Genomic DNA, 21,879 nt, shown 5'->3' on the forward strand with positions numbered 1-21,879 from the left:
CCCTCTCTCTCCCTCCCTCCCTCTCTCTCCCTCTATAAATGGCCACATGTGGAATACACAGGATGGTTTTGATCAGGACAGAGACTGCTCTCCAGTTATTAGACCCAGATCCCCCTTTTGCTGCCTGTTATTCCATTTCACTGCTCACTGTTTTTCTCTGTGTATTCTATTCTTTTTTTCTGTTCTGTTCGGTTCATTTCTCTCTTCTGTGTATTCTCCCCTGGTCATCTCTGTCCTCTCTCTTCATTCCTCTTATGTCATATGTGTTCTTTTTCTTTCTTCTTTGTCACCTCATTTTGTTGAAACTCTTGAGTTTTGACGATAATGTGGTGTGTGTGTGTGTGTGTGTGTGTGTGTGTGTGTGTGTGTGTGTGTGTGTGTGTGTGTGTGTGTGTGTGTTTTCTGTTAGGCCACAATAGAGTGGAACCCAAAGCTGGCTGCTTTATACATTTGTCACAGGTCTCTCATTTGTCCTTGAGAGCTCATTCTGTAATAAAACAGTATTTGGGTGGACTTAATGTCCTGCTGTTGGTTATATAACACAATCATGACAGCATCCAAAAAACAGGCGGCGTGTGGCGGAGGCATGAAGCACCTTCTCTGGTTTCCTCTCTGTCTGCCTGCAGCTCTTATCAAAGGCCTCCACAACACTACGCAGGAAGCCTTCGCCACAGACTTACCAAATAGCATGTCATTTACTCACTGATATTGGAGCTTATCAAACTATAACACTCTTTATATCATATGTACAGTAGGCATGGTCTAAAATATACGTGGAAACCATACATGTACATACAGTGCATCTAAAGATGAGGATATGCATGTCATAGTTAAGAGGAAGACCAGCATGCTTCGTTTGTCACTGTGGTTATGTAACGTGAAAACTCTGTGTTTATCACCGGCCACAGTTCCGTCTGGTGGTGAAGACGGCCCTGAAGCTGCTGCTGGTGTTTGTGGAGTACACCGAGGCCAACGCCACGCTGCTCATCCAGGCCGTCTGCGCCGTGGACACCAGGAAAGGTCAGTGTCGCACGAATGCTCTCCGCACACACACTGCAACCACTACATGTACATGTTTTTGCCAGCGAGCTTCCCATGGTGTATGCACACACACACACACACACACACACACACACACACACACACACACACCGATGGAAAACGGACTTGGCACCCTGACTGTAGCTTTCATAACTTGTCCCGAGGTCTGTTTTCCTAAATGTTTGACCCTACCCAAAATGAGCTTGTTTTTGTTCCTATCTTTCTACGACGATGTTGACATGGTAGTAGCTGAGGCCTATCGTATTCTGCCAGTATGGGACTCGGGGGGTGATGGAGATGTGCCTCGGGACTCCCATTACAAAGACACCAGACACAGTTCATGTGCAATACGTGCGAGACAGATGATTGGAGCAGACCACAGGTCACCTCCCACAGTGTGGTCGGATTACCTGTATCTTCAGAGGGGAGAAAGAGAGAGAGGGGGAGAAAGAGAGAGGGAAGGAGGGATAGACGGAGAATGAGAAAGTCCGCTCTGGACCCCTGCTGATTGTGTTGCATAATGGAGAAGAACATGATCCGTGTGTCTCTGGCTGACCTTGCTCTCGTCCTCGTAGCCTCCCTGCCCTTACCTCATGCCTGCCTTCTCCAGCATACCAACCTCTCCTCTCCTCCCCTCCCCTCCCCTCCACTGCCCCAGACGCACCCTCTCAGCCTGGCTGTGTCTCTGCTGTGCTCCCCCTCTCAGTCCCTCCATCATTACCAGAGCCAGGACCAGGGCTCACTCACCCCTACCCCACAAACCCTCACTACTCATCACACATGCATTAATTCACCATAAGCCTAGCCATGAAAGCAGATGCCGTTAGTAGAATAGATTCAGACCCATAGTGTCCAGTCTGGTGTCCCCTAGATGTTGGTTGTATTGAACTGTGGAGTGGTCTAGGGGAGGTGATGGGAGAGGGGTGAGAGGTGTGTACTCTTTGCTACAGTATAAGGGGATCTACTTGACGGTGTGTGGTTTTGTCTGCAGGGTGTAAGCCATGGTCAAATGCCATGGAGATTCTTGATGAAAAAGATGGAGTAGACACAGAGTTGTTGGTGTATGCCATGACTCTGATAAATAAGGTAAATACATCTCATTCTTCTCTTCTTTAATATACTGCTTTATGGTATATAACCATGTTCTGTAAATACTAACCCATATATTCCTGAATCGAATCAAATGGACTTTTGTTTTGTTCCTGGTAGACGCTGGCTGGACTCCCTGACCAGGACTCCTACTATGACGTGGTGGACTGTCTGGAGGAGCAGGGCATTGAGGCCATGGCACACAGGCACCTGAACAGGAAGGGCACAGACCTCGACCTGGTGGAGCAGTTCAACATCTATGAGGTAAGGAAGCAGCCATCATCAAAAGTGCTCATGTGTCACCGTCAAGTTATAGCAGCACGACTAACTAAGGAGCTTCCTACTCAGCCACGAGATTCCAGAGGGCAGAATATCACGCAGTGACCATATGAATGACCCTTTTAGATTGTGTGTGTGTGTACATGTGTTATTTGTGTGTGTATGTGTGTGTACATGTGTTATTTGTGTGTGTATGTGTGTGTGTATGTATGTGCTGGGCTGGTTTTGAGGTGGCATGTGCCCTCTCTGTCTGTGCCAGTTGAACCTGCGGCACGAGGACGGGGACGATGAGAGCCAGCCTCCGCTCTCCGGACGTAAGGACCGGCGGCGCGCCAGCGTGGGGGGGCCCCCGGAGAGGCGGGGCCTGGAGAGGAGGCGCAGCAGGAGACACTCCCTGCAGAACGGCAAAGGCCCCGCCTCCGCCCCGGCGTCGCCCAGCAACCACGGCCACGGCCCCAACTTCCCCTCGTTCAACGGGGCCAGGATCGAGGACATCAACGAGAGGTGAGAGAGACAGACGAGGAGAGGAGACAGGAGAGACAGGGGAGAGGTGACAGAATGAGAGAGAAGACAGAACTGACGAGAGAGAGAGAGAGAGAGAGAGAGAGAGAGAATGAGAGAGGATCCAAGAATAGATGAAAGGAGTGCTGAGGCAGAAGTGACAGGAAAAAAGAGGGATAGGGTGATACAGCACAGAAGACAGTAAAGAAGGAAAGAATCATGTGCTCAACATGTGTGGAAGTTTATGTGTAAGTCATTCCAAATGTCACCTACCACCCACTCTCTGAAAACATATGTACCCCATAAAATGTTCCACTCAAGCACGGAAGACTAGATAGGACTTGTCAGGTGCCTGTGCATTCCTCTCCATTCTCCATTCATTCTCAGTAGCGCTTTAGCTTTAGCATTAGCATTAGCAGGGAAACATTGGCCCCTTTCTCACGGTTTCAGCATCCTACTCTCTGGAATGGTGCATCGCTCATGCTCTTGTCTCCCAGTTGAAACCAATCTCATATTCATGAAGAATTATGATTTGTCTGGCCATAAAAGAGAGTTACTCGGCTGGTCGGCTATGCCTACATTCTTGGCATGTCTGTGCGTTAAGGCGCTGTCGTCTCGCATCCACTGTGTGAAAGGCCATGCTTTCCCACTAACCTCTCTCTGTCTCTCTCGGCTGCGGCCTCCGCTGCCGAGTCTGGCAGTCGGGTAAACACTGTCAGCAGACTAATCCTTCTCCGCAGTTCCGCTAGGGTTACTTCAGGCTGTGGTCGAGGCGCAGGGGCCAGCTCACCCACCGGAGGAATGCGTCAGGGAGCCTCGGCGTATCGCCTTTCTTATTGAGCAGAGCGTCTCAGGTGATCGGGATGGGGGGGCCGGGGGACCGGGGGAGTGGAAACCACACTTGTCAGTGAGTGGAATTCGGGGCTTCATGTGGTTTATCGTGGCTCACAGCCGGCTCCAAGTTTAGGTGCTCGTGGAGCGTTTTTGTTCTCTCTCTGCGCTGTCTTTTATCATCGTCTTTCAGCACTGTCAGCGTGCCATGTTTTAAGTAAAAATTTTAATCTCTGTTTATTTTGCAAAGACACTCACATGCAACATAAAGTTCCATAACATATATCAGGCGGATCGGCGTCGAACGTATACAGGTCAGCGGAGCTGCCCGCATTGTAAATCAGAACCGGAGATTTTGTTTTATTTCTTTGAGTGCCATGGAGAGCCACGCAGTCTCTCGCTGAGTCCTTGAACTCTTCTGAGCCCTGTGGCCTCAGCATATGCTACTGTACAGTATATTACCGGACTATTGATTTACAGCCTGACAGGAGCTGAGCTGTTTAAACTGGCCACAGCAGAGCCCTCCACCAGACGTCCACCTAGTCCTTCATCGTTCACTGCACCGTGCTCCGTTTTCGCCGGCCCGCCCTAGACAAATCGAGGCCTCGATTAAGTGTGACAGGCAGTGTTTTGAAGGATGGCATGTGAAACCGGTTCTCGTAGCGGCCTCGGTCAGCAGATAGTTGATCGCGTTTGAGTCGGTCATACGAGCTTGACGTCTGCGAGCTCGCCACAGGAAATGAGAGCAGCCTTTGAGCGCCTGTGCTTTCCATATCACTAATAAAGTCCAGCCCACGGAGAGAGAGGGAGCCTCGATAGCACAATGCCTTTGGATGCTTTACAGCCATGCATGGGAGTTAGATCGTCAACTCAGGAGCCCTAAAACTGTACAGACACGACCATAAACCTTAAACAGTATAAAGGATGAAGTATTTGAAGTCCCTCTAGTAGTCTGTGAACCAGAATTCAGCTCCTATTAAGCAGCATGTCGATTACATTTCACTTATTTTGCATGGGAAAGGCATGGTAGGGAAACTATTTTTGACCTAACAAACAGTGTTTTGTTTGTGGTTCTAAACAGAACTTTACTGTGGTTCTACAAATTGATATTTAAAGACTCAAACCGCCAACCCACACAGCCAGCTGGATGTGTATTAAGAGATCTCAATGGTAATTGTGTGCCTCTTTGGAGAGTAATCTGTTTGTTGTGTCTGGTCCTCTGTTTGTGTCTTTTTCATGTTGTCTCTCTGTGTGTCTCCTTTTTCATCATCTTTCCCATGTCTCTTTCCCACTGGACTCTTGATTTTCCCCTCCATCCATCCATTCCTCAATCCCTCCCTTCTACCACAGAGAGGATGAGGAGGATTATGATGAGGAGGAGGATGAGGAGGAGGAGGAGGAGGAGGAAGATGTGGAACCTCAGGTCACAGAGCCCTCTAGACAGGGAACTGCCAGGTATTCTGGGAAAAGTAGTTTCTGTGTGGAGCACCTTGTTTCTTTAGCCACCAGAATCCCTAAACCCCAGAATCCTGTAATATGCTGTACATTTACACTCCAGCTTTGCCTATAGTGATTCCACAGGTCCCTAGTTCGCTATCAACAGTTTCCTTCACTCTGCTGTTTTGTTGTTCTAGTGGGGCATTGCCAGTACCATCAGCAGTAGCTGCCACAGAGGAGGCATCTAGCTTGTGTTTGCCTTTTAAGTGCATGGTCAACCTCCTCCCTAGCGTTCCGGAGACTGTGGGGGAACCACCACGCAGGTCGGTGACCAGGGTCACCTGCACTGCCCCGATTCGCTCCCCCCCCCGCCCCAGCCACTGGCTCGCCCCTCCCCTCTCCTGGGTCCTCTCTGAGGAGAGCCACTGTCCATGGCGGCGGCTCCCCCAGGGCCTCCTCCAGAGAGTCTGACTCCCAACTCCCCCCTGTGGCTCTCCCCCGCTCCCCCCACTCGCAGCAGGACCTGGGGGCCGCGAGGGCCGAGGCCGGGAGCCCAGGGGGCCCGTCTGGAGAGCAGCTGTGCAGGTAGAGCACCGACAGAGGCTGTGCTCTGCTTACTCTCACAGTTTACCACACTTACCGTTAGTCCCATCACATGTCAACCCTGTGTGTGTGTGTGTGTGTGTGTGTGTGTGTGTGTGTGTGTGTGTGTGTACTGTATGTGTGTGTGTGTGTGTGTGTGTGTGTGTGTGTGTGTGTGTGTGTGTGTGTGTGTGTGAGTGTGTGTGTGTGTGTGTGTGTGTGTATGTGTGTGTGTGTGTGTGTGTGTGTGAGTGTGTGTGTGTGTGTGTGTGTGTGTGTGTGTGTATGTGTGTGTGTGTGTGTGTGTGTGTGTGTGTGTGTGTGTGTGTGTGTGTACTGTATGTGTGTGTGTGTGTGTGTGTGTGTGTGTGTACTGTATGTGTGTGTGTGTGTGTGTGTGTGTGTGTGTGTGTGTGTGTGTGTGTGTGTGAGAGTGTGTGTGTGAGTGTGTGGTGCTGCTGAGGTACACAGCAGACAGAACCATGTGACAATCACAGGACCGCTGATCCCTCGGCACTTACTTGTTCTGTCTTTGCCCTCGAGGCCAATTTCACAATAGAACACAAATCAATGCTATTAAAAAGCTGTGGCTTACCTGGGCTACCAGTCCAAACATTTACCGCTATGGAAAAGCAAAAGCACCGGGAGAGTCATTTAATAGCGCTGTACACAGGGGCTGATAAATCTTCATCGGCCCCCCTCTGCTGATTCCTGTGTAATGTAAAAGAATGCATGAGGCTCCATCAAAGAGGCGCTCTCTTCCTCAGGCCAGCAGCTGGATGTTTCTGGGGAAGACTCCTAACTTCTCCTGACATTTACCATGCATCTGCCTTTGATTGCGGCATCGTATCTCTTTTAAAGCCCAGAGAAGCCAGTGAATTAAATTGGCTAGAGAGGCCAGCATGTTTCACATTTGAGATCATTTTAATGTCCACGTGTATAAAAGAGAGGTGATCTGACAAGCAGAAGGCACGGCCGTTTATCATGCATGTTTGCACCCCATTTCTGTCACAGTAGCATGGATGACCTGATCCACCATGTAAAGTGAACCGAGGACAACTCTTTAATACAGTCAGCTGGGGAGGACCGTAAAGAGGTCACCATTCATCTTGACCCTGTGATCTGGTCATCATCAGTGTCACATTGCAGCTTGACATTAATAATGCCGTTATGGCTTTCATAGCGATTCCATTTATGTTATTAGGAGTATCCGTTTGTAGATAAACACGGAGCTCCTTTTGATGCAAGCTCCGATTCCGGGTGCATTGTAGATACCAAATGGCATTCCCGACTATTCTCCCATACTCCCCTGAGCTGGCTGTGAGCTGGCTACATCACACACTGTGAAAACTTGTCCTCCGATTCACTTGCTGTCCACGTCTGTAGAGCCCGCTCTTTCACTCTGCTTCTCCTCCTGCCCTTCTCTGATTCAGCGTCTTCTCGCGAGATTCAGTCGTGTTTGATCTCTTGTGTCTGTTCTTCTGTCTCTCTTCCTGTTTTGTCTCCGCTTTACAGTCAGTCAGATGTTGCACAGTCAAAGACCCCATGTGCTTTCTGTATGTCTAGGGCCAGTTTTGGCCCCGCCAGGTAAGATATTTGATCAGGAAGAAAGCCACCGTTACTGACACGTCACATTCAGGATCTTAACAGCTGTCAGTCGACATTTGAATGTGTTGTATTTGTTTAGTTTTACTCACAGAATGACAGAGCTGTTCAGATATAGTAGCCAAACTGACTGCATTTGATCCCATTTTCTCCTGACAGACACCACGGTCATGGCACCTATCCTGGCCGGTCCCACTGTGTGGCCAGCGCTCCGTCCACCCCACAAAGCCGCTTCGCCCCTTCAGCTCCTCCTTCTCCTTCTACAGAGGTCAAGACAGACAGGTAACGCTAACCAGAGCAGCAATGCCCATCAATAGCTACAGAAACCAGAGCAATGAGCCCATCAATAGCTACAGAAACCAGAGCAATGAGCCCATCAATAGCTACATGAACCAGAGCAGCAATGAGCCCATCAATAGCTACATGCACCAGTGCAATTCCACGGCATCCCCTTCACCTCAATCATGTGACCAGTTTCATTAACCCTGCTAATGTAACAGAGGTCGTAATTTGTCCGCCGCTCACGGCCCTCGAAACCCGCCACCTCCACACACACCGGCGTGGGAAACAAATGCTCTAACCACTGAGCTAAAAGCCCAGGCTTAGAAGCGTTCTTAAGGTTAGGGGTGTAAGGATTTACACGGGCAACTAGCATGCTAGCTCAGTTTGCCTCCATTACACTAATGCTCAGCTAATCCCAACAAATGGTGAAAACTCTCGAACTGTAGCTGTCTTTCTCTCAATTCAGAACCACACTTGGGGGCTTGCTGACGTCCTCGTACCGGCAGCATCAGGAGTCTCTGGCTGCGGAGCGGGAACGACGACGCATGGAGAGAGAAGAGCGATTGCAGAGAATTGAGCGAGAAGAGAGAAGCCGCTTCAAGTGAGTGCCAGCATTCTTTTAGAACACCCACTGTGTTCTGTCATCACACCCCACCAACATCCAGCTCCTTTGCTCGATCTGCTAGCTTACCGACACACAGCCATCGACAAAAACTGAGAGTGATGTAACTCATTCATGCAACCCCCACAGATTTGGCTTCTACTCTGCAGCTCACTACCCTGTCTGAGGGTGTCCACTGTAAACGTGCAGTCCAGTGTGTTATGGTTATAAGTAATACATTAAGATAAGATCATGCAGGAGCCACTACTAAACTTTCCCAGTTAGGGGAGAACGTCTGAATTGTTTGTTCAGCCCCTTATCAGATACCGGAGCTCTGTTTTCCAAAACTCGCCTGTGGTGGTCACTTCTTACTATGGTCATGTCTGAGCCATTATTCTCCACGGTTGCTGTGGAAGTGCTGGTCCAGTGTGATACAGCAGTCTGGCCTCTGACTGCTCTGACCATATAAAGATGCATTCTGGCCCTCGGTGTGAAAACTTTGCCCCTTGTGCTACTCTGTCATGTCATCCTGTTCCTTGTTCAATACCCAGAGAGTCACGCCATCCCAGACCATTCACCACATAAAACAAAAACAAAACACAGCAGGAGTTTAGGATTTGGGTTTTAGTCACAGAGAGCAACTTCCCTGCAATAATTAGTCAGACATCACACCAAGTTGATAAATCATCTCAATGGGTCCTGTGCCCAGACTCTTCCCGTCTCTCACAGAGTCCTGAGTGTAAACTGTTGTTGAGAGCATAAACTGACCGAAATTCTCATGGCTGATTTTTGTTCAATAACACGGATCGGGTGATCAGGGACGCCTCCGCTGTCCACTCTCTGTCCCCTTCCTGACCCCCCAGGACTCCCTCGGTCGCCACTAACATGCCGTGGAGATCTTTTAATTCCTCAGTCTCACCAAGGCACCGGGAACACTTCCAGGCTAATCTCCTTTTTATTAGAAGCCCCGTGCCAAATAAATCAGGATAATTTACTCACAAAACACGTGGAATAACACATCCGCGTAGGGGGACAAAATATTACTAGCAAATCACAAACACATCTTCATATCTTCTACAATCCAAATATGTCTCTATACAGCATGCATTGCAGTACATTTGCAAATCTGTATGTCTTTTTTTTTTTGCTTGTAGTCGAGATCACATCGACAAACGGGAGGAGGTCAGACAAGCTCGGGAGGACAGGTTTGTGATTTTATATTTATGAGTAAGAAGCCAAAGAATGTGCACACATTTTTAACCTATATACACACACTGCATCGTGTCAATTGAGATCAACTCTCAAGTACTTTTTTACTCAAACCTCTGCTACAACACTATCTCACTGGGAGCCATAAACGTAATATTGACATTAATAGAGCAATGGGACTTCTTGATCTCACATTTCCTTTTCTTTTAATTGAATTAAGCAACCTTTTAAAGCCCCGTGTTAAATGTCCGGCTCGAAGTTAATGAGTGAGAATTCCGCACCGATGCCAGAGAAGGCCAGGGCAGGTCAGGCCAGGCTCCTCAGCTGCAGGCAGTCCTGCTGTTCAGATTGGGGCCGTGTGGCTGCCAAACAAACGCAATCCAAAGGGCTGATGTCACCCTGAAGCCTCCCGCACGTTAAAGATCCGTTATCGGAGGAACGGTAGTCATGCACCTCGGAAGGGCCTGCTCAAACGAGCAGCAGATGTGGAGGCTGAGAGTAGCCGGAACTCCAGGTGAAATGTGTGAGTGCACCTCTTCCCAAGTTCCATTCCTGCCCTGGATTAAGATGCTTTAGCCCAAACAGGACAAGGTGTGTAATTACCTTTCGACATGGACGTGCTCCAGATCAGGTGGATACACACACTCTCTCTCTCTCTCTCTCTCTCTCTCTCTCTCTGTTTCTTTCTCTTTCTCACTCTGTCTCTTCTTTTCTTTTCTTCACTCTGAGTGCAATTCCCAACACAGCCTTCAGAGCCACACCAGAGGTTATCTCAAAAGCTAATCTTATACTAAAGGGTTTGATCTCACTGCTTCACTGCAGTCTTCCAGAAAGAAAACAACTGGCCCGATTTTATTGTGTCAGGCTCGAGACGGCCAAATATAGCTCAAGGCAAAATATGCATCTGGGGAAAATTTTCAGTGCAGAGCTTGTAATGGTTTTATATATTTTTACGAATAATAGCATTACATTATTTCTTTACATTTAGCCAGCAGGAGACTATAAGTAGCATTGGCTGCAGATTTGGCAGCGGCCTCCTAAAAGAATGAGTGGGAGAGGTGGAATGAATAAACACATTCCATCAGCCCAGTTCCACGTAGCAGGATGCACACACACCATACGTCCACTTTGGGCTTCCAGGCTGACCGTATGTCTTTGCCATTCTGGCCCCAAACTTGTGTATTCAATATCAGATGTCCTCCAAAGTTGTTGGCCAACAAAACTGTTTGCAGTACATGTCCATCCTCACTCCTCTTGAAAAACAGCCACAGAGCAGTCATTCTTCTGAGCAAAGAATTTCTTCATTCACTTTCTTTGTGGTTGGGATTTCATAGTGTGGCCATGCCAGTTGTAATGGTAAATCTGAATTCAGCCTTGATGAAAATGTCCAATGTTGACATATGTCAGTATATAGTTTGTCTTGCTGGATATAATGAATGGACAGGGAGTTTAGAACTTCATTAAATAATATTTTCATGTGGTATGTTATGTAATAATTTAATTCTCTGTAAGTTTATGTAAGTGTGTGTGTGTGTGTGTGTGTGTGTGTGTGTGTGTGTGTGTGTGTGTGTGTGTGTGTGTGTGTGTGTGTGTGTGTGAGCTATGGTAAGGTGCACCGTGATAGATGTCTATCCTGTATCCTGAAGGCTGTGTGTGTTGTGTGTGCAGGTATAAACAGGTGGAGAGGATGGCAGCAGAGGAGTATGAGCGGGAGCGTGTGAGAGCGCCACCTAGAGGTCGCACAGAGATCACGCTGAGCCTGAGCTCCCGCAGCACCGCCTCGTCTCACAGTCCCACTCCAGAGTCTGTCACACGCACACACACTACGCATGGTAAACACCTCCACCATGCCAACAACATCAACTCGGACTTATTTGTTAATGATTTTCACTTGAATTACTTATTTTATTCCCAGAAACTAAAATAAGCTTAACATTACACTGTAGATCTTAATCATAGTTTTGAGCTGGAACCACAATAAAGAATTAGTGCTTATCGCGTTCTGGGTTTGGCTGTTCCAAACCTTGTTTAGAGGTTCAGAGAACATCTATGCATGTTGGCAGGCCTGGGTTGTTTTGGTGTAATGGTGTAGCACCACAGGTTCTCTACGGGTTCTCCCTGTCCACCTGCTGCTCCTACTGTGAGCAGAAACCTCCCCTGGCACTAGACCCTTAAAACCGTCAGATAGAAATCAGCAGGGTGTTTCTGGGCATGCACCCTGACTTCCTGGGCAAAAGATTACACAACAGTCAGGTATTACAGCTTACTGACTAACTGGCAGGCTGCTGAATGCTGAATGCTTGTCGGAGCTGCTGGAGGACCCAGCTCTTCTTGGGAGCATCACTGCGCTCCAGCAGCACAAACAAACGAGAGATTAGCTGCTGAGCCGCACTCGCTGGGAGTCTCAGGGGCATGGGGCGGCTGGCCGCTGTCAGGGTCGGCTCGGTGGAAACTGCACCGCACCGAACCACACCGCGGCTCTGGCTGCCCCGGGCCGGCTGATTTGTAATGTGATTTTTAGTGTGGTCCGGCCTCGGGTCCGGGCTTGTGGTGGGAGCAGGGCGTTGTGTGCGTCTGGACGCCTCTCCCTGCATCCCCAAGCCCAAGCCTCCCTCCTCCGCTGTGGGAACAGGGGAACCGGAGACCCAGGAAGAGGTGAGGGTGTTGAGCGACTCCTCCTGTTTGCCGAATCACAGACCGATCGGCGTACAGTCGAATCAGACGGAAATATGAACCGTTTCGGATTCTCTGGCAAGGGAGCTCACTCTCATGGCGCAGAGGGAATTTCTGTGTTTTATTGACTTGTTTTTCAAATGCCAGCAAAAAAAAAAACATTAGTTGGACACAAAGTGGAGGGAATTCCATTCAGTCAGACGCTGAAGGTCAGCTGGCGGTGGGATGTGGGGCATCCGTCCAGCAAGAGAGGGAAACGGGAGGCTAAGGCTCTAAGCTGCTACAACTATAGCTGACTGGTCACACACAGAATGCTGCTCTTGCAGTCACGGTGACACAGCACAGCGCCACAGACAGTCCTCCAGCAGTAGCCCTTCATGAACGCTGTAGGCAGGATGCGAGAGCTGTCTGAGACATGTGGTGTGTTTTGGGGAGTTGTCCAAGCCACAGTGTTTAAATACACCATAAGAATGGCCACGTTTCCATACAGTAGGCATAGAGCTCATGGCCTGGGCCACGGGTGGGACCAGTGCACGTCTGCACAAGGCGTTTATGTTTTTGTATCCACTAACTGCTGGAGGCTTACAACACACATCAAAGAAATGACTTCCCTCAAGCCGTTTAATATAAACAGGAGCAAGGGATGTGAGGATTGAGGCGGTGTCATTAGTTTTTCTGTGCTGAAATGTTGAAGTGAGTGGTTAAAAGCCATTATCTACTGCATTAGTGTTTGCGAGAGCCCATACCTCCCGGCAAGGCAGGGTTTGTTTTGACATCCTCCTGTGTGGAAGACATTTTTCCACTTGTTTGACTTCACCGCATGGAGATAGGAAGAGGACTGTTTGAACACATCGGCTGTGGTGAAAGAGGAATGCAGACGCCGGACCAGTGTGTATATGTTAATAATGAGCATGGATGGCTCATATGGAGTGGATTAATTGTTAGGAAGTGGTGCCTACAGCTGTGGTGAGAGACTAACTGTAAGCTTGGCCTAATCTCTGTCACTAGAGTAGTGCAGCACAAGAGACGCAGATGCCAAGTGCAATCACAAAGAGGGCTGATCGATGAAAGAGAGCAGGAACTGTTGTTCAGTGTCCCTCAATTTTACATAAGAGTTTATCACAGGAAAACAGATTGTTCTCTTGAAGTAATTACCACTATTAGACAGGTACTTAAAATGCACTTGAGGGCAATTGAAATGTATTGCTTTAAGAGTCTCATTTCCAGAGAGAGGGAATGTTCTGCGACCCTGTCTGTCTCTCTCACTCTCCCTCTCTCTCTCTCTCTCCCTCTCTCTCTCCCTCTCTCTCTCTCTCTCTCTCTCTCTCTCTCTCTCTCTCCCTCTCTTTCCCTCTCTTACTCTCCCTCTCTCATGTTTGCTCTCTCGTGTTTCTTTCCCATGTCCTTCAGTAAATGAGCTCCGGTCTAAGCCAAGCCGTGGCCCACAGGCTCCTGCCCGTTCAGGAGTGGAGCCGCTCCCGCCGCCGCCGGCGTCTGCCTCCCCCTCAGCAGCACCTCCCCCAGGCGCTCCCTCGCCTCACTCCCCCTCCGGCGCAGACCAGCGGCACTCAACCAAGGAGCTCGCCGCCTCCGAGCCACACACACAGCAGATTGAGGAGCAGCAGCAGCAGGAGGAGCAGGAGGAGGAGGAGGAGAGGACGCAGGAACATGCAGCAGAGCTGAAGCCAGGAGCCGAGCTGCAGCCACAGGTGGTGGAGGAGGACGAGAAGACAGGTGTGGAGGTGGAGGTGGAGGAGGAGGAGGCTGAGGGAGAGATGGAGGCGGAGGACGAGTCGGAGAAGGAGCAGATCCTGGAGAGGGAGGCGGAGGAGAGCAGCCTCCTGAGTGAGAAGGAGAGGCAGAACGAGGAGGTGAACGAGAAGGACAACTGCTCAGCCTCCAGCATCTCCTCAGCAAGCAGCACACTGGAGAGGGAGGAGAAGGAGGAGAAACTCAGCAGTGACAATAACTCAGGTAGGACAAACAACTTCACACTCAACCTATATCACACTCTCTTCAATCCAACAGTGTTCTATACACACTTTGGAAGTAATGTAAACAATGCTCCGCTATGCTCCACGCAGTGTTGTTGTTGTCATGTCTGAGCATGTTATGGACTACTCTCATTTCAGGCCAGTGGTCCGAAGATGTGGATGCCAATGATCAGTGTAGAAAGGTGCTCAATGGCTCCCGTTTCAAGCTGGATAAACTGTACGGCGGCCAGAACCAGAGGCCACTAGATGAGGAGGAGAAGGAGAAGGAGAGCGAGAGGGACGAGAAGCAGAGCGTGGGTCAGGACCTGGCCATCCGCATCTCCACGCTGGAGGCACGGCAGCAGGCCGGCGAGGAGAACCTCAAGAAGATGGACAAGGGTCACCTGGACAACCAGGGCAACGTGCGGGCGGTGGCCGAGAAGTTCGGAGATCTGGTCAAGGGCCTGGTGTCGCCGGCGGAGGTGGAGGCCCTCGAGAAGCAAGCGCAGGACAAGCAGCTGTCGGACAAAAGCCCGTCCCCGTCCACGCCGATCGCTCCTCCCCCGCTTCCAAAGAAGGAGTCGGACCAGATCTGGGACCAGCTGATGGCCTGCCCCCGCGAGCTGCGCATCAAGGAGATGAACTTCACTGACCTGACGGAGGCCGACGACGTGGACATCCTGGACACGGTCAGCGCGTTCGGCTCCTCAGACCTCACGCCTCCGCCGCTGCCTCCGCCCCACTGTTTGTCTGCGCTGCCTCCCCCGCCGCCCCTCATGGGCTGCCCCCCTCCCCCACCCATGCCCGGCATGCGGATGCCACCCCCTCCGCCCTTCATCGAGCCATACCCGCCGCCGGGCTCGCCGATGCCCAACAGGGGAGAAGCGCCACACTTCCAGAAGAAGAGGAAGACCATCCGGCTTTTCTGGAACGAGATCCGGCCGGCAGACAGGCAGTACCCCGGCCTGAAGAACAACAGGGAATCCCTGTGGTCCAAGCTGGAGCCCGTCAAAGTGGACACGTCCAAGTTGGAGAACCTGTTTGAGACCAAGTCCAAGGAGCTACCCGTCACAAAGGTGAGTCTGCGGATGTGTTATGTTTATTGTCGCCATACATTGCCTTAAACATGCCAGTACAGATTGAATGTGGTCAGCCTCCAGGAATAGATATCTAAGTCCAGATCAACTGAGCTGGGGAGAAGAAATTAGGAGAAAAAGATGTTGTGAAAAAGTCCATAAATCACATGCAACAAATCATCTCCATTCAGGAATACGTGTAAGCTGTATTGTTTGCAGTGGAGGGAATTGTTCACAATGCAAGTGCATGTTCCTCTGAATGCATCGTAGGTCTCCGCCCGCACGGCTGGAGCTGTTAGGGTGAGATGTAAGGACTTGAGATACGAGGAGATGAGAGACACTTCGGCTTCGAGTCAGACGGCACTGACAAATTCTCCTCATTTATCTGTCATTTCCTATCTTGAACCCTGGCAGAGACGAATGCAATGCTGTAAATATTTAGTGGATCTGGCCTAAGTTTATGACCACATCCTGTGGTTAGCTATCGTCGTTATCAGAAAATATACCCTGTCTACGTGGGAGCCAGTAAGGAGAAAGGTGCTCATTATGAGTAAATGTAATGCCGCCCTACTCTGGGCTTTGACAACTCCATCGCACGTATTTTCACTGCTCCACCATTAATCTGATTTTATTCCGGAATTTGATTAATCGCTAATGATAGCTTCGGTAAAATTTATGAGCGCTGTCTTGGAAGCATGGGATAGAAGCGCTCCAGAGCCGAACCCTTGGAAATGCTTTCCAGCAGCTGAAGTCAATTTCACTCTTCCCATCAGCTCCCTGCCCCTTCCGCCTGTCATGGCCAGTAAAAAAGCCCCAACCGTCGTCCCCAGCCCTCTCCAAACTTCCCATCAAAGTCCCAAAAATAGCCCTCAGGTGCTCGCATGTTTAACAGTTCTGCACTTAGGATAACATCAGATCCGTATTTATATCATATGAAGGCACGTTTATAGTAATTGCCCACATGAAAGACATTCCTTTCCCATTCATTTCAGCAGCCAATAGAAACCGAAAGTCCAGGCTGAATTGTTTTTTTTTTATCTTGGGTGTGTGTAGATCCCTATCATAAACATCTCAACCTCAATTGAAACCTCTGAAATAAAAGGACTTGCACAGTTTAACATGAGAATAAAAGACTAGGATATTATTAAATGCCAAGGGTGCCATATATTGTGGGTTTTCTTCATATGGTTGTCTGAGAGAGAAAATCAGTTAGTCTGATCTATCAGTCCTCTTGTAGCTGAACTAAAGTAGGGTTAGGATGAAAGCTTGCACAAAGCTACACTAACCGCCAGAGAACTATGAAAGAGTAAGACAATGAAGGGGGCCGCGCTAAGCCAGGGAGCTGTCTCCCTTATGTGAAATATACCTCTCTGCAGTGGCATTGCCAACATTCTATCCAAGCAGGAGGACAAACTCTCAGCAGACAGCAGAAGCGTGTTTTGTTTACCATGGTGTTCTCTCATCATTCCTTCTCTCTCTCTCTCTGTATGCATGCGTGTGTGTGTGTGTGTGTGTGTGTGTGTGTGTGTGTTTTTGTGTGTGCACAGAAAACAGCTGCCGATGGCAAACGTCAAGAGATTATTGTCCTGGACTCCAAAAGAAGTAATGCCATCAACATCGGCCTGACAGTCTTACCGCCTCCCCGCACTATTAAGACAGCCATCCTCAACTTTGATGAGTATGCGCTGAACAAGGAGGGCATCGAGGTAATCGTTAAGCTTTATATGTTTTGGCGTTTTATGTTCCTGTTTGACTGAAGGTGGATACAGTGGCCACAGCAAACAAAATGAGTGCTTGGCGTCTGCTGACTACAGTTGTGCTATGTTCCTTTAAAGACTTTATGTTCCCTCACTTCAGACGGCATACATATATCATTTATAAACATTTCCAGATTTCAACATGAAAGCATTTTTTGACCGAATATACATGTCCCTTAGCTGGGTTATGAGCAGCAAAGAGGTCACTAGCTGTGATGGTGCTGGTAAACAAAGCCATTATGTTAAGTGCCTTGTCCAAAATAAACTCTCAGAACCTGCTCTGCAAGAACACAAACATTTTCTGTGCGTCTGCACCACTGAATGCTGTTTCTGTTCACTCCAAAGCAAAGGCGTGGTAAGTTGGGTTTTGCCACCACGCCGACAAGTCATGTGGTTTCCCTGTTGGAATGGTGTGTTTTCTGCCAGTGGTCTCGTAATTAATCACCGCGATGATGAAAGGTTAGCGAAGTGGGCATGGCGTAAGGTTGTCTCAGACCATAATCTACACCTTCCATGGCCAGTGCAGTGGTGCCACATCCTCTGTGCTCTCACTTGTTCGGTATGTTGTGTGTGTTCTGTGCCATGGGAACGTTGCACAGTGATACTCTGACCTACCTTGAATGTCTGTGGGGGGAAGATGGCGTTTGGCCTACAGACGACCACAGGGAGTTCGACTTTCCACACAGGCGCTCACCAGGGAAAACGCAGAGCTGGATTGGCTCCATGTCTTTTCGTCAGTGTGTGTGTGTATGTGTGTGTGTGTGTGTCTGTCTGTGTGTGTGTGTGTGTGTGTGTATTTACAACGTCATTCTGAGGACAATGAGCAAAGATCTCTTTCCATACAGACACTCCCCGGCATGATGAATCACTTGACCTTCATCAAGGTCACCCGTCTTCATCAGATAAGCATTCTCCCCTGGGGCCAGTGTGTCAGCAGATAACGTGTGACGCACTGGCCCCCAACCCCAAGCCCCCTCGTGAAAGCGGCTCTCTCGCTCGCCGTCGCCAACTCTCTCATCTCCTCTTTCTTCTTCTTCTTCTGCTCCACGTAGAAAATTCTCACCATGATCCCCACAGAGGAGGAGAAGCAGAAGATCCAGGAGGCCCAGCTGCTGACCCCGGAGGTCCCGCTGGGCAGCGCCGAGCAGTTCCTGCTCACGCTCTCCTCCATCACCGAGCTGTCCGCCCGCCTGCAGCTCTGGGCCTTCAAGATGGACTACGACACCATCGAGAAGGTCAGTGACGTCCAGCAGCAATGCACTAGCTGTAGCCAGACAGTATCTTGGCCCCCTGTGGTCATTGTGTTCCTTCCAAAGAGACTTGTCGTGAAGGAAGCCCATTAGGGATTTTAAGATCAAAAGGATTTTATTTGTCACGAATGGGTTTGTTTTGTTTCTGCTTTGTTTTGTTGTTGCTTTATTACTCAGAGATGCGGATAAAGAGAAGGGCTCTTGTTCTCTCTGAATGCAGCTTGTTTCAGGGTGAAATGAACAAAATGAGAGGCATATTGTTTACTCCTTGACCGTTCGACAACAACAGCGTGCAACAAGTCCTAATGCGCTGACTTTCTCTCTCTCTCTCTCTCTCTCTCTCTCTCTCTCTCTCTCAGGAAGTGGCTGAGCCCATGCAGGACCTGAAAGAAGGCATGGAGCAGCTGGAGAAGAACAAGACACTGCGCTACATCCTGTCCACGCTACTCGCCATCGGCAACTTCCTCAACGGCTCAAACGTGAGTGGGCATCTGTCCACCTGTCTCTCTCTCTGTCTGTCTGTCTGGCCTGGCCCTGAATCACCCCCCCCCCCCTCCCCATTCTCTAGGACCCAGCGCACTCTCTTGGCCAGGCTAACACAGTCTCTCTGTTAGCAGCTGTGAGGGCCTCTCTGAGTGCCATTTGTCTTCTGGCAGACAACCATTTTTTATGAATGACTGAGCTCACAGCACCCAAAGCTGCCTTTTTAGGGCTTTTATTTTTATTTTAGTTTTTTTTTTTATCCAAGAGTGGGATCATATGTCTAGCAGTGGTTGCTGAAAGAAAGAACAAATAAAAGGATGTGTGTGTTCAGCTGTGTGTGCAGATGTGTATGTGTGAGTGTGTGTGTGTGTGTGTGCACTATGAATAAATTGAGGTCCCATTGTTTGATCTGAAAGAGACTCACGCTGTCAGAAAAGGAGTCAATACGAGTAAACACACTCTTGGTTGAGGCTTTTAAGATCTTGGGTTTTGTCATTTACAGTAAAACCATTAGAAACAGGCACAAGATCAAAGCAAGCCCAAATTATGATTCAGTGCAAACGATGTCTTGTAGGACATTTCCCTTTTCAGCTCTGTTGTGGTGGAGCTTGGAACGGGCTGGTCTCTTGCCAGGGAGTTACCGTATGTTCCTGTAGCTGATTGAGGATCTGTTCATCATAAACTAATTACTCTTTTTCCCTGAGCCCCTTTGCAGGATGCGGGGAACCGGAATAGTCTACATTTTAACAGCGAGGGCGGCAAACTGCTCTGCTCAGCGTGCTTTAATGTTATGCAAGAGTGTGTGGTCTGTTTGAGATGGAACGTTAGAAGTTTAGATAGGTTCATCAGCTGTTGTTTACACCATATGATGTGTCATTTGACGTCCCTTAACCCAGAGAAAGTCAATTTATATTCTGCATCTTTGTGTGTGTGTGTGTGTGTGTGTGTGTGTGTGTGTGTTTGTGTGTGTGTGTTTTCAGGCGAAGGGTTTTGAACTGAGCTATCTGGAGAAAGTTCCAGAAGTGAAGGACACGGTGCACAAACAGTCTCTCCTTCACCACGCATGCTCCATCGTGGTGGAGAGGTTTCCAGACAGTTCGGACCTCTACTCTGAGATCGGGGCCATCACACGCTCTGCCAAGGTATGAAGAAAGCTATCGTTATGAATAGGAATTCACATTGGAGCAGAGAGCCAGACTTTACTCAGGGCAGTCGAGGGTTTTGTAACTCGAGAGCAGCCGAACAAAAGGAAGCACTTATCTGACCAGACATAACCATCTGCAGCTGTGTGGCAGCACATTCTGTGACTTTACATTTTTCACTCTGTCCGCAGCGAGTTGCTTGGCATTTTGATGTCCGCGGGTTTTTGCCCTTATCGTAGCGCCGGTAATAAACACCCTCTCTGGACGACCCTGGCGACCCCATGCGGGAAGCGCTGCTAACAGATGTGGTTGTGTTTCCACTGCGCTCTGTCCAGGTGGACTTTGACCAGCTCCAGGAGAACCTCAGCCAGATGGAGCGGAGGTGCAAAGCATCGTGGGACCACCTCAAGGTCATCTCCAAGCACGAGATGAAGCCGTCGCTCAAGCAGAGGATGTCCGACTTTCTGAAGGACTGTGCCGAGCGGATCATCATCCTGAAGATCGTCCACCGCAGGGTCATCAACAGGTAAAGCCACGGGGAGGCTCCACACACTGGCCTTACACTGGGATTAAAGCCATATAATACACTCAAAAGGGTTTATGACAGGGGTGCATCTCTTGTAGTGGTCAGCTCATATGTCTGTCCTGCTGCCCTGCCAGGTTCCATGCCTTCCTGCTGTTCCTGGGCCACCCGGCGTACACGGTGCGTGACGTGAGCGTGCACCGCTTCAGTAAGATCCTGAGCGAGTTTGCGTTGGAGTACCGCACCACGCGCGAGCGCGTCCTTCAGCAGAAACAGAAGCGGGCCAACCACAGAGAGAGGAACAAGACCCGGGGCAAAATGATCACAGATGTAAGTGCTCAACTGCCCTGTGATACCATGTGCACAGCCATTTCATCACCTCCACACTGTTTACCCGTGTCATTACATGTGTCATCTCGGCTTTGACACACACACATTATATTTGACATGGTGTATACTATAGGGGAAAAAAACACCACCAGTTAGATTCAAACTGTTGACCTACTTGGCAACTTAATGACATGACTGCTTGATTTGACCAAGCTGGCCATGTGGGTTCTCCCATGTTAGCATCTCCAGCCCTCCTCCTTGATGGGGAGCTTCAGTGGGGCTCCTCCAGGAAAGGTATGGCACGACTTAGAGCCCCTCCAGCTGCTCATCCCACTGCAGAGCTGGCTTTGCGCACGTGCTGCTCACTGCCTAACAGATGCCTGAAACACATCATGGTTTACAGTACAATACATCAGTGAGGCCTGATGGCAATGCTCAAGCACTCCAAATGTGTATTTGCAATAGACACATGGGTGTGAGTCTAAACCATGAACGAAAGAACGAATGCAGCACATACATTTTACCCTCACCCAGCAGGAGAAAGACAATCAGGAAATACAATTCATCTGCAAGGAAATTGAAAAAATGACCACTGGTTGATCACTATGAAATTCAGCATAAGCCTTATACTTATTTGATCAGAGGAAAATAGCATATATATCAGCATAATTACTGTAGCTGTGCCCTTATAACAATCACATCATCCATTGACTCTTTAGATGTTATATTCAGCCTTTGTAAACTAATATTTCACATAAATCTAATAAGTTGCTTAACTTTACTGCTACAGTAAGTATAACCTACTTGAGTGGAACCTTCTACTTCCCAGTCCACACACATAAATCAAATCTTCATATCACTTGTGCACTTTTCTTCATATCACTTGTGTTGGTCAATGCACTTTTCTTCATATCATTCTTGTTCCTTTTTTCTGACTATTTTCTAAATACTGTTGGGGCATATCAAATCTCTGTCCTTGTTTGCATCTTCATTTCATAATTCTTTTATCCTTAGAGTGATGATGAAGAGGATGGAGAGGTACAGTACTGTGTGTGTGCGTGTGTGTGTGTGTGTGTGTGTGTGTGTGTGTTGCATGATGGAAGCTACAGTGTGCATGTTATGTCTGTGTTTTCTGGTCACCCTTTGCTGACAGTGTGTTTTACTGTAGTGTTAGATTTCCCTTCTCTCTCTATATCTCTCTCTCTCTCACACACA

The 21,879-nt window shown here is 49.0% G+C and overlaps 1 protein-coding gene across 4 annotated transcripts in view; it reads left to right on the plus strand.

The window, feature by feature from the left end:
• Positions 1-21,879, plus strand: part of fhod3b (formin homology 2 domain containing 3b) — a 106,311-nt gene that overhangs the window by 79,492 nt on the left and 4,940 nt on the right. The window contains exons 7-25 of one of the 4 annotated variants that reach the window (XM_042107408.1): positions 909-1,020; positions 2,033-2,127; positions 2,251-2,394; positions 2,669-2,913; positions 7,276-7,347; positions 7,525-7,647; positions 8,114-8,248; positions 9,403-9,453; positions 11,126-11,289; positions 13,541-14,104; positions 14,263-15,179; positions 16,727-16,885; positions 17,989-18,171; positions 18,546-18,665; positions 19,650-19,811; positions 20,147-20,337; positions 20,472-20,664; positions 20,905-20,958; positions 21,679-21,702. In XM_042107408.1, coding sequence (XP_041963342.1) covers positions 909-1,020; positions 2,033-2,127; positions 2,251-2,394; positions 2,669-2,913; positions 7,276-7,347; positions 7,525-7,647; positions 8,114-8,248; positions 9,403-9,453; positions 11,126-11,289; positions 13,541-14,104; positions 14,263-15,179; positions 16,727-16,885; positions 17,989-18,171; positions 18,546-18,665; positions 19,650-19,811; positions 20,147-20,337; positions 20,472-20,664; positions 20,905-20,958; positions 21,679-21,702 — 3,708 coding nt within the window. The remainder of the gene's footprint in view (positions 1-908; positions 1,021-2,032; positions 2,128-2,250; positions 2,395-2,668; positions 2,914-7,275; positions 7,348-7,524; positions 7,648-8,113; positions 8,249-9,402; positions 9,454-11,125; positions 11,290-13,540; positions 14,105-14,262; positions 15,180-16,726; positions 16,886-17,988; positions 18,172-18,545; positions 18,666-19,649; positions 19,812-20,146; positions 20,338-20,471; positions 20,665-20,904; positions 20,959-21,678; positions 21,703-21,879) is intronic. The other 3 variants (XM_042107409.1, XM_042107410.1, XM_042107412.1) reach the window with 3 other exon arrangements.

The sequence above is a fragment of the Alosa sapidissima genome, chromosome 10 (assembly GCF_018492685.1).
Source record: "Alosa sapidissima isolate fAloSap1 chromosome 10, fAloSap1.pri, whole genome shotgun sequence".
In the NCBI taxonomy this organism is placed as follows: domain Eukaryota; kingdom Metazoa; phylum Chordata; class Actinopteri; order Clupeiformes; family Clupeidae; genus Alosa; species Alosa sapidissima.